The sequence below is a fragment of the Zingiber officinale genome, chromosome 1A, assembly GCF_018446385.1.
Source record: "Zingiber officinale cultivar Zhangliang chromosome 1A, Zo_v1.1, whole genome shotgun sequence".
Lineage (NCBI taxonomy): Eukaryota > Viridiplantae > Streptophyta > Magnoliopsida > Zingiberales > Zingiberaceae > Zingiber > Zingiber officinale.
In genome coordinates this window covers 100,629,342-100,640,889 of record NC_055987.1, presented here as the reverse complement: position 1 = coordinate 100,640,889, position 11,548 = coordinate 100,629,342, and the positions used below count along the sequence as shown (strand labels likewise).

The window sequence follows — 11,548 nt, the reverse complement described above, 5'->3', positions numbered from 1 at the left end:
TTTTTATTTTCTTTTCCCTTCTATTTTTTATTATTCTCTCTAATATCTATTTTCCATTACCCAATTCATTTCTTTTATTTTTTTCTTCTAAATTAAATAATATTTTAATATTTAAAATATAATTTTTATTTTATTAAAATATAAAAATTAAAATAAATTATATATTTAAGAAAGTTGATCGGAATATTGGCACAGTCTAGGGATGTGGAGGTAAACGTCTCAAACCGTAGACCATTTTCTTCCAATTTCTTTTTTTTTTTAAGCAAAGTACCCAACTTTGTTAATTACGTCTCCTACTTGTTCAAAATTATCGAGACAATCTTATTCAGTAAATACTCAAATAGGTGAGGTTCTTGTTCGAATTTCTAGAAATAAGGAAAATTTTCAATTTAAATATCATAATTTTCACGTATTGTCACTTTACCTCGTATAGTTAGATAAATTAGATTTGTCGCCGCTATAATTTTGAAAACTAGGTGAATTTTCATTTACCAAGATTTGGGGCAATTTTCTAAACTTAAGGAGGTAAACTAGGAATATATGAGCCTGTAATTGCGTAATCCCTCTGGTAGACCCATCGAAAACCTCTTTTGATCCGTTTCCTCAGAATTTTCACCCAGATCCCAATTTCTCGCTTCTGATCGTCTCCGTTCTCTGAAATGGCTTCTAATGGGAGATCTGCGGTGAGTCCTCAGCTTGAATTATAGGGTTTGCCCTCAACAATTGCGGGTTTTGCCTCTATTTTCTCCTAATCCAAATCTGATCCAAAATGAGCACGCTTGCTCTTGTTTTCGGTACTTTTAGGAGGCAGGAAATGCAGAGAGCAGCTTGGAGAAGATCAAGCGACAGCTGACGTCAGGGTCGGGGAAATATTTGCTTCAGGGTCCTCTTTTGAAACGATCAGAGACGGTACGCCCTCTGACCTATCCTTCTTCACAGAAATTAGGGTCTAACATTTCCTAGTTATGAGATCGGTACAGTAAACTTTTTTTTTCCCTATATATGCCTCTCTTTTTTCTTGTTTGAAGTGGTATATGAAACTTCAAATGCTGTATGTACGCGGAAAACAAGATTCCGAGTGATCTCAAGTCATTTAATGACTTGTCCATAAAACTTTGCTGAATTATCATTATTCAAGTTTATTTGCAAGGAAAGTTACAATTTTGGCGCCATTTAGTGGATTTTAACATCCTTCCAACAATAACAACTAAAGCTCATCCCACTAGGTGAGGTTGGTAATATGGATCCTTTTCATTCTTGTATGTCCGTACATTCAACTTAAAATCCTTATCTCTGCAATTTTCATTTTTTATTCATGTGTTTGAGTCAGAGCTCAACATTCAGTTCTATATAATATAGTGGGTATAACCGTCGTTTTATAGTTTTAAAGGTACTTTACGAGTACAAAGAATACCAGAAACTCTCTTTCATTTCAACTATCTTGTTTATATTCTATATAAGACATCTCTCTTAATCCCTTCATCTTGTTACAAAAATGACCATAAATTTTTAAAATATCAATTACATATAACTCGTCATCTCCTATCTTAATAATTGTCTCATTACATCTGATATTGTTAAACTTAAATTTCATATATTTTGTCTTTACTCTATTATGATATTGTTAAACTTAAATTTCATATATTTTGTCTTTACTCTACTATGCCCAGAACCTTTCACTTCTAGTATTTGTTACCAAAATTCAAGTTTAACATTTACTCCTTCAGTGTCTCATCTACCAAAACAATGTCATCTGCAAACAACATGCATACTGAGTTCATCCATGATTAGTGTAAAAAGATAGGGGCTTAAAGCTGATCTTTGATGTAATCCTATCTTTATAGGAAAAGCTTCAATTAATCTGATGTTTCACTATTGTCACTATATCCTCATACATATCCTTAATTAGTTCAATATACTCTATGCTAATACCTCTCTTGTTTAGAATTATCTATATATAATTTCCCTTGAGATTCTATTATAAGTTTTTTCTAAGTTGATGAATACCATATGTAAGTCTTACTTTTGTTTCTGATATTTTTCAATTAGTTGTCTGAGAAGATATATAGCTTCTATTGACGACCTTTCAGACATAAATCCAAATTAATTTTTGGTAACCTATGTAGCACGAATACTTACCGATTTTATTTTTAAGTATCGTACATGGATACGACACGAATACAGATACGATACACAAATACGCGTATCGGATATGGCCAAAAATGCGTCGTGAACTTTTTTGAGGTTTGACCAGGCATATACGTTTTGGACACGACAACGATATGGCTAGGATATGTTTGGGCAAAATTGCAAATATTTAAAAATTTTAGGGTTTAATTGAAAAAAATTAAAAAAATTTAGGACTAATTGGAAAGTATTAATAAAATGAATTAGTTGTGGGCTTTTAAACCCTAAACCCTAATCTTTTTATGCTCACCTCTCATCCTACTCGCCTCTCATTACCTCTTTAACATTGCTGCCTCCCTTTCTTTCGCCGCCCCACGCCGCCGCTCACCATGTCAACCCTAAACTATTGTTTCTAATTCTGCTTCACTCCTCTAAAGTTCTTAAACCCTAATCATTTTGTTAAAAAGATTTGATTTATAAATTTGAATATAAGCCCTAATCTTTCAGTCTCCTTTTTTCTTCTTTTTGGCTTTCAATTTTTTTGATGAACACTATGTAAAGTCTCGGTTTTGACCATCTTTCATGATCTTTCAATATTATATATATATATATATATATATTCAAAATTTGTCGTATCTGTATCATATTCAATATGATACTCGGTCCCGTATTCATGCAACATAGTCAGTAACTGTGATCTCCTTCTTTTGTCTTTTTTCTATTACTTTTTCCCAAAGTTTCATGATATAACTCATAGTTTAATACCCTTATAGTTTGTACAATTTCTATGTCTCCTTTATTCTTATATAAGGAAACTAGAGTACATACCCTTAGTCATGTTTTTTAGTTTTCAATATCAGGTTGAATAACTTTGTAAGTCATTCAATTCCTTGTTTCCTAAGGCACTTCCATGCCTTTATCGAAATATTTGGTCCAATTATCTTTCCATTTTGCATCTCATTTAAATTTGTTCTACTTCTAAAGTTTGAATTCTACAATAAAAATTTTAATTTTTATATTCATATGACCTACCTAAATTACCTAAGTCAAGTTGGTCATCTAAATCTTCATTAAAAAGTTGCTGAAAATACCTCATTCATCGCTCTTTTATTTCCTCGTTATTTATTAGTACCCTATTGCATTCATCCTTAATACATCTTATTTGGATACGATTTTTTTGTCTTTCTCTCTCTTACTTTAGTTATTCTATAAATGTCTTTTTCCCTTTATTTTGTATTCAATTTTCGATATAAGTGTTCAAAAGTTTCATTTTTAGCTTCATTCACTGCTTAGCCTCTTTCTTAGTTACTTGGATATTTTTTTAAGTTTTCCTCGTTTGTACAAATATATAATTCTTCCTTCACTTTCTCATACTTTCTCATTCAATAACCAAGATTCTTTATTCATGTGCACATCTCTTGACTCACCAAGTACACTCTTAACTACTATTTTCAACTTTGATATCATCTTATCCCATGTCATATGCAAATTACCGTATATTTCTCCTAATACATGTACTTCTACCCTCTCCTTAAATATATTGTGCTTTCATTTTTTAACTTCCATCACTTAATTTTAAGAATCGTGTATATTTCCCTTCTATTGATAATATACTTAAGGCATATATCCAACACTACTAACTTATGTTGTGTAGTTAAATTTTCTCGAGGATGATCTTGCTATCTTTATAAATCTTTCTATCATTTTTCCTAATCATAAGAAAAGCAATTTGCGATTTATTATTTTCACTTTTGAACGTAACCAAGTGTTCAACGATTAGCTAGTATAAGGTTATGTTATCACAAAATCCAATATAGTTTTCCTTATTCATTCTTGTTCCAAACTCATAATCCCCATACACCCTATCATAAAGCTCATTCTTCACGCCTATATGCTCATTCTCTTATTAAAATCATTTTAGTTAGCGGAATGTTTTGTAATACCTCATTTAGGTCGCTCTAAAATCTAAATTTGGTGTGTTCATCTAATCTTACTTGAGGTGCATATATGCTAATTACGTTAATGGTTTCTTTCGCCGCCACTATCTTGAGAGTTGTAATTCTATCCGCTTTCTAACTACTACTTCATCCTTTAGCGAACTATCGACAACAATATCTACTCCATTTTTTGTTTTACTCCTTCCTGTGTACCATAACTTAAAATCCGAATTCTTTATCATCTTTGCGTTCTCTCCTACCCATGTTATCTCTTGTACATACAAAATATTAATTCTTCTCTTAATTATCATATCTACTACCTCCATTGTTTTACTAGTGAGCGTTCCTAGATTTCATATTCCAAATCTTAGACAGTTAGTTTTTTTTTATAATATTTGTTCTTATCCAACCTATGGTATGAGAACTCTTATATATTTAACACTACACCCAAGTTCCCATGGAGATGCAACAGTCCTTGCTAAGCGCTGCAACGCGAACTCTTGCATATTTCACATTATACCCGAATTCTCATAAAGATGTAGTGGTCCTTGCTAGGCATGCAACACGTTCCTTCGGAGAACATTATAGTATTAGCACAATAATTTGATGGATCCATTCATTCAACATTTGCCGATAAATCAAGATGTTTTAGAGTATTTACGTAATATTTTTTTATAACTTCTCTTTATGTAGGTTACTAGCTGATGTGAGCATTTGATATTTTCACTTTTGATGTTGCTTAAAAGTAAGTTTACATGGAAAAAGGAAGCGAATTTTGTTTGGCAGTTGTCTATTATGTCTTAATACTACAATCTACAAAAGCGCCACCTTATGTTAGTCTATAAAGCGCCTTGGCAATATCTTGATTTGTGGATTTTGTTAGTCTCCTACATAACTGATGAATCACCTCTATGTTATATAAACCTAGCTAACCAAGTATTTGGACAATTTCTTGAGTTAGTCTAATTTACCAATTTATATCCACAGCAAATCGGTCTGGCAATTTGATGTTGCATGAGTATACAAATGACATATGGTCAAGAAAATTTGGTAGTTAGAATGTGAAGGTCAGTTGACAGTTTCTCTTTGCTGACATATTGAAAGCAGAAAGAAGCTTAGTATGACTATCAGTTGTTAGGCTGATGCTCTCTTTAGATCAAATACTAGTGTTGGTCGTTTGCTAAATGTACAAATAAAGCGAGTCCTTACCTTGTTTTCCAAGTTGTTATCCAGTTATAATAGTTATTTACGTTATAGAAATTGTGAATGATCTTTGCTCACCTATTGTTGATCAGCTAAGGAAATGGAATGAGCGTTGGGTGATTCTAGATCCAACTACAGGAAAAATGGAGTACAAGTATAATATCTTCTTGTAATTGAGTATTTATGAATTCCAACTGATTACCTCGATCATAGAATTTTATTTTTATCCTGGCACAGAATTCGGAGAAATGAACCAGGTATTAAAGGAACCATCATGTTTGATTCAAACAGCGTTATCACAAATTCACCAATAAACTTCCAGTAAGGCTTCTATATGCACAATGATCTGAGTTTTCCATTTTTTTCTTGGATGAAGTACCATTAAGACTCTTGTGATGTATTGTTTTTCTTTTTGCAGTGGTTTGCCAAAATATGATGGCTGCTGTTTTTGTATCCATAATCATAGTCTATGTTATTTCTATGAGTCAGTTTTTGTTCTTATTTGGACTTTTAGACAAAATATCCAGTTCTTTCTTGTTGAAGGTAGTGAAACATATCGAGTTCCTCAACTGCTCCTGACCCTTTGGTGTACCTACGCACTACTCCGCTGCTCCCATCCTGCGGTTTAACTTTCAGCTTCTTATTCCCCACAATAACAGCAAAAATCATGCCTGACACCTCTTCACACCCGATGCTCCTTATGACAACAGTAGCAACAATAACACCTCTTTTCTAAAAAGGGTAGCCTGATACACTTGTGAATGCGGGGTCCCGGGGAAAGGATAGTACACAACCTTATCTTGTTTTACAAGAGATTGTTTTCAACCCATGACCTCTAGGTCACATGACAACAACTTTACTATTGCGCCAAAGCTCCCCTTTAATAACCCCTCTTCTCTAGCTAATATTTTTCTCCTTACTCTTGGCTATTTTTTCTCTAGGTTTTGTTGATGTTAGGAATAAGAATGATAACTGAAATGGTGACGCCCAATATAATTAAATACTGAGATAATCAGTATTTGATCTGGAAAATACTGAGATGATCAGCAAATATCAATGGTGAGATGAACCGTCTTTGAATATTCAATGTGTTTTGGTCAAATATCTTGAAAAGTATTTGATTATATTGGTATTCAATCAGTATCTTACTATGTTATTAAAAATCTCCCCCCTTTACTAACTAACTTTGGTGAAGCCTAAAATGAATTTACGTTAATATTCTTTTTTCTATTCACATTAAAAATAATTCCAAGATTTATTAGTAATTCCACAAGCGAAACAATCAGTTATCTAGAGTTCGAGACTCAGCTGCGGCGTATTATTATTAATTTTCTCTGGTTGTTTTATATAAAAAAATATAGTTCTCTTTAGTCCCACATCTTAGAATTGACAACACTATGATCAAAAGCTTCTATAAATATTTTATGCCGACAATGTTAAAAAATATATTTTTCTTAGTTTTTTTACTAAGATAAATATAATATTAAATTAAATTCTTTTTTTCATAGGGAAGCTCGTTATAGGGTGACACTCGAAAATCCAAACAATTTGGATTTTCAAAGACCCAAATAATTCAGATTTTCAAAAGTCAGGTGCTTTACCCTAATGACTCTACTTTAGTATTTTAATGTTAAAATGTTTTAATTAATATAATTTCATTATAAAGAGTCCATGTGATTTTAATGTATTATATTACACACGCGACGCGTGTACACAATAGTTGTATCATTAAATATCTTGATCACTAGTGTTCATTAAATATCTTGAAAGGTATTTAACTATATTACTACCTTCTTAGCTTAAAACTTCAAATTCATGTGATAAATAGTAAATCCTTATTTTAATAATATTTTAACATGAGTCGCCTAGGGGCCGACCTCCTACTGCCTAGGAGTGCTTTTGAATACCTTAGTTCTCCATTGTGGAAAGTTGTATCTGAAACTAAAAACCAACCTAGTAAGCTATCATTAATGAACTCATTTCTTTACAAGTGACTGGACTGAGATTGTACCAACTTGGTCTTCATTGGGAAAGACCTCAAAGTGAGATTCCTTTAAAAGAAAGATCAATGATGGAAACGGAACAAAATTCCAGTGGGATAATTGGACAGGAAATATTAGTCTTATGCATGATTTTCTATAGTTATTTGAATGAACAGTGCTGAAATAGAAACATTGGTGATTTCTGAACCAAAAAGAGAATGGATCTGGGTCTGCAATTTTCTGTTGTTGTTCCAGAAGAGTGTCTACTAAAGCTTTATGAAAGAGCTGCATTCGTTCCTTCATTAGTGAGAAGCTCTTATCAATTTTCTGGAGATTGAACTATATTGGTAGTTATGGTACTAAAAGTGCATTCTATTTCTTCTTCCATTGGTATCAGGAAATTGTTCTATGAACCATTTGGTATTCTCTCGCATTTAAACAGAGAAAAAATATAACCTGGTTGTACTACCAGCTAATAGACTCTTTGTCTTCATGTCATACTTATATGAGTACTTTCAGGTAAGTACAAAATTAGTCATCGTCTTTTTTTTTATAATGTGTATCAGGTGAATCTCAATGAAATTAAGAATAATAAGCTGAATACATCTTAAAAATTATAATATCTACTATAATGGATAAGGCATCGCCAAGAGTTTCTTACCTCAGCTGAAACCTGTCTAGCTTCCAACAGATCAGCTTTGTTACCAGCAAGAGCAACAATGGTATTTGGGCTACCTGAAACAGGATAAAGTTTCTCCACATAAGAATAGAGATACACTAATTAACAATGGTATATACTTTTGATTTTTGTAAACATCACAATGATAATAACACCACAAAAATAGTGGATTTATTTTATCACAAGCTCTCCTCTTATAATGTCATCTTAGTTTCTAGATCACAAGAAGCAAGAATATCCAGAATGAAATCCCTCTTATAAAGCAGACAGACCCACCCAGAAGTGATATTAAAGGATACTACATCAGCTGAAGTTAATGAATAATGAGAAATTGAGTCACATTGACCGTTCAATCATGAAAAAAATGAACTCTAACCACATCAACTATCAAAACTGAACAAATTAAATGCTACCTTGGGCCTGAAGTTCTTGAACCCACTTCTTCGCTCGAGCAAAGGTAGCCTGCAAAATGGATGAGATGATGTTTAACACAGAATTTTGAGTCTTCTTTTGAGAATACAACCAATGCATGCTTTTGCATTAGTTTGAACTTTAGAAATAATAAGTTAATATCTATGTTAAAGTTTCTTATGGGAGGAACAACTTCAGAACCATTATGTTAGATTTTGACCATACAGCATTGCTTTAAAATATCATAAATTTACTATACAAATCTCTTAGTATTTTCATGATACTTGATAAGTAATATAATTAGGAGGGAAGCTACTTATATTAACTAAATAGTTAATAAATGAATAAAGCTTCAATAGTCTTGTGAACAATTGATCTTCTCATCTCCAGATAGCAATGGCCTCAAGCTTGCAGTTACAATAATCACATACCATGAAGAGCCTTCTAATTAGGTACAAAGACTCATCCAAAAGTTTCTTTAGTCAAAACAAAGATAACCAAACTAGATGATTCTGAGATCAAGGAAGATGTGATTATCTAACTGCAATAATTTGTCTACTGAATTGACCACATAGACTTGTTTTTTATTCCTTTTTTAAAGTTAACCAAGACAAAAGACAAAATTCTCTTGGTCTAGTGTTACTGCAAGTAAACTACAAAATCTTGATGAATAACCAATTAAATGGGAATCAGGGGATTTCCCTCCTATTAAAGTCTTTTGAAAAAAAATAAGTAAAGTGCACATCTTCCATCATAATTATTGCAAGTCATAAAATACAAGTAGCATATCTCAAATGATACCAAACACTGGTTAAAAGATTTGCCCAATGTGATATAATGATGGACCTAGGTTAGCTATGGATGTGTAATAACCATAAAAGAAAGTCATCTATATGTGGTTGCCTTAATGCCTTAGAACAAATTTAATATATGCTTACAAGTTAGTGCTATGTAGGTTTTCAAAAGGCACCAGAGTTTCCTATTTTCCTACTCAGAGTAAGTTCCAAAACAAAGCACAATGCTTACAATTTGCAGAATTCTCAAAATCTTAGATTTTTTTTTTCAACGTTTATGATTTTTCTTCATTCATGGATCAAAGTTCTTAAAGAAAAAAAGGCGAAATATATGTTACTAAGTGAGTTGGTTACTAAAAGCATAATGCATTTTCTCTTATGTGCATGAGAAATAATAATGGCTGTGAGAAACCATTTTTATCCCAGATTTATTTCCTAGCAGTTCAGCACTATTGATACGATAATAAGAAATGCTTTGACTGATCTTGGAATTATGAAATTGATTTTATTTACAAGTAAAAAAAGTAACAATAATAAGTAATCACATCTTGTAAGTTGTTTAATAAAGACCTCAGAAATCTGTTATGTCCTTGCAAATGGAAAAATTGGCCATTGGTAGCTGAAGTTAGGAGACATAACCTTAAAGTTTCACGTCTTGGTACATGGTTTCCAATGAAATTATCATAACCTTAAAGTTTGAATATAACCATCTTGGTTTACACAATATATGAAGGTTTCATAATTTGATCGAACAATAATGTTGTAGAAGCAAAGAAAAATCATGTAATACCCTATTTCACTAAGTTCACATTTAGAAGGTCGAATAAAGATGTTATAATATTTGAAAGTCCAGTAGTTAGGTCAAATAAGTTATGATGCTATTTCACTAACCGCATTTGTTATATCGTAGACAACCACAGCAGCTGCAGCTCCTCTGTAGTACATAGGGGCCAAGCTATGGTACCTCTCTTGTCCAGCAGTATCCCAAATCTCAAATTTCACTGATTCATCATTGACAGCGACTACTTGCGAAAAGAATGCAGCACCTATGGTTGATTCCTGCAGAATCAAAGCATCCAAATCATAACTCCCAAGGTGAAAACTCTATGGTTCCTATTAAAATTACAAATCCCATGACACAGCTAGCAATGGAACAAGAGTCACAGAATGCAACACTAACCTGGAATTCAACAAACTGGCCTTTCACAAACCGCAATACGAGACTCGACTTTCCAGTGGCCACATCTCCAAGAAGGACCTAATAAATACAACCAATAGGTAAGAAATTTATAATTCACAACACGATTACATACTAACAAAGTAAAATAGCAAAATTTATCTGAGAGGAAAAAGTAGAAGAAAAGTTTTACTAAACGGTGAATACAAGACAAACGATAAATGTAATTTTTAAAAAAATATAATCCCACCTTCATCAAAGATTGATGTGGAATCGGTGTGCAAAGTTGCAGGACATGATCAATAACAAGAAACAAAAATCACGAACAAAGAAATAGGCGAATTGATTCGAGGAAATCATACAGTAAAATTTCATAAATTTCTAAACCGAGAGAAAAATGGCCACAGAAGTCAACCTATGAATTCACAAATAAGGGATTTTGAAAATACCATACAACCAACGACACCAAAAAAAAGTAGGGATAATGCGCTGAACAGATTACCAATTTCGCGTTCTTGATCTGGTTGCTTGCGGCAGCCGCCATCGCACGAAGATCGGAATCTGGAAAACGTAATCCCAAACCAAGATTGCGCGAACCTTCCTTCGCGGTGGGTCGACAGCTGATGAAGGTTGAGTCGGTGTGAACGACTCGGGACCTATAAAGGAAAGCAATTTCCAGTGATCCTGCGGCGCAGCCATTCTTTTCATGTACCGCTCCCGATCATACAATCGGAACCGTTGGTTTGACGGACCATTTCTTCCTAAAAGGACTACCGATTCAGATTTTGTTTAGGGACTAAATACAACTTACCGTGTCATCTATATATTTATTGATAATATTTCTAAAATTTATAATTAATTTACTTTATTAAATTTAAATAATTATTTGTATTACACATATTCTCTTAAAAGTTTTATTATTTTTATTTATTTATTTTCTTTTCTCTTCTATTTTTTATTATTTTCTCTCTCTCTCATATCTATTTTCCATTACCCAATTTTTTTCTTTTATTTTTTCTTCTAAATTAAATAATATTTTAATATTTAAAATATAAATTTTATTTTATTAAAATATAAAATTTAAATTAAATTAAATTTAAATAATTTTCAATTTAAATATCATAATTTTCACGTATTGTCACTTTACCTCGTATAGTTAGATAAATTAGATTTGTCTCCTCTATAATTTTGAAAACTCGGTGAATTTCATTTACCAAGATTTGGGGCAATTTTCTAAA

General features: G+C 32.2%; 2 protein-coding genes across 2 annotated transcripts; one reads left to right on the top strand and one right to left on the bottom strand.

Annotated features, from left to right (window-relative positions):
* Positions 1 to 530: 530 nt before the first annotated feature.
* LOC122000768 lies at positions 531 to 5,896 on the top strand. The gene is made up of 5 exons (XM_042555224.1): positions 531 to 683; positions 805 to 909; positions 5,360 to 5,421; positions 5,505 to 5,588; positions 5,686 to 5,896. Exons 1-5 carry the CDS (start codon positions 660 to 662, stop codon positions 5,894 to 5,896), a joined length of 486 nt encoding a protein of 161 aa, XP_042411158.1. The 5' UTR covers positions 531 to 659.
* A 1,916-nt stretch (positions 5,897 to 7,812) lies between these two features.
* On the bottom strand, positions 7,813 to 10,936 carry LOC122027607 (ras-related protein Rab5A-like). The gene is made up of 5 exons (XM_042586603.1): positions 10,813 to 10,936; positions 10,314 to 10,391; positions 10,025 to 10,192; positions 8,342 to 8,390; positions 7,813 to 7,984 (listed from the first exon to the last, which is right to left on the bottom strand). The coding sequence occupies exons 1-5, from the start codon at positions 10,852 to 10,854 to the stop codon at positions 7,857 to 7,859; spliced, it is 465 nt and encodes a 154-aa protein (XP_042442537.1). The 5' UTR covers positions 10,855 to 10,936; the 3' UTR covers positions 7,813 to 7,856.
* Between the last annotated feature and the right edge of the window lie 612 nt (positions 10,937 to 11,548).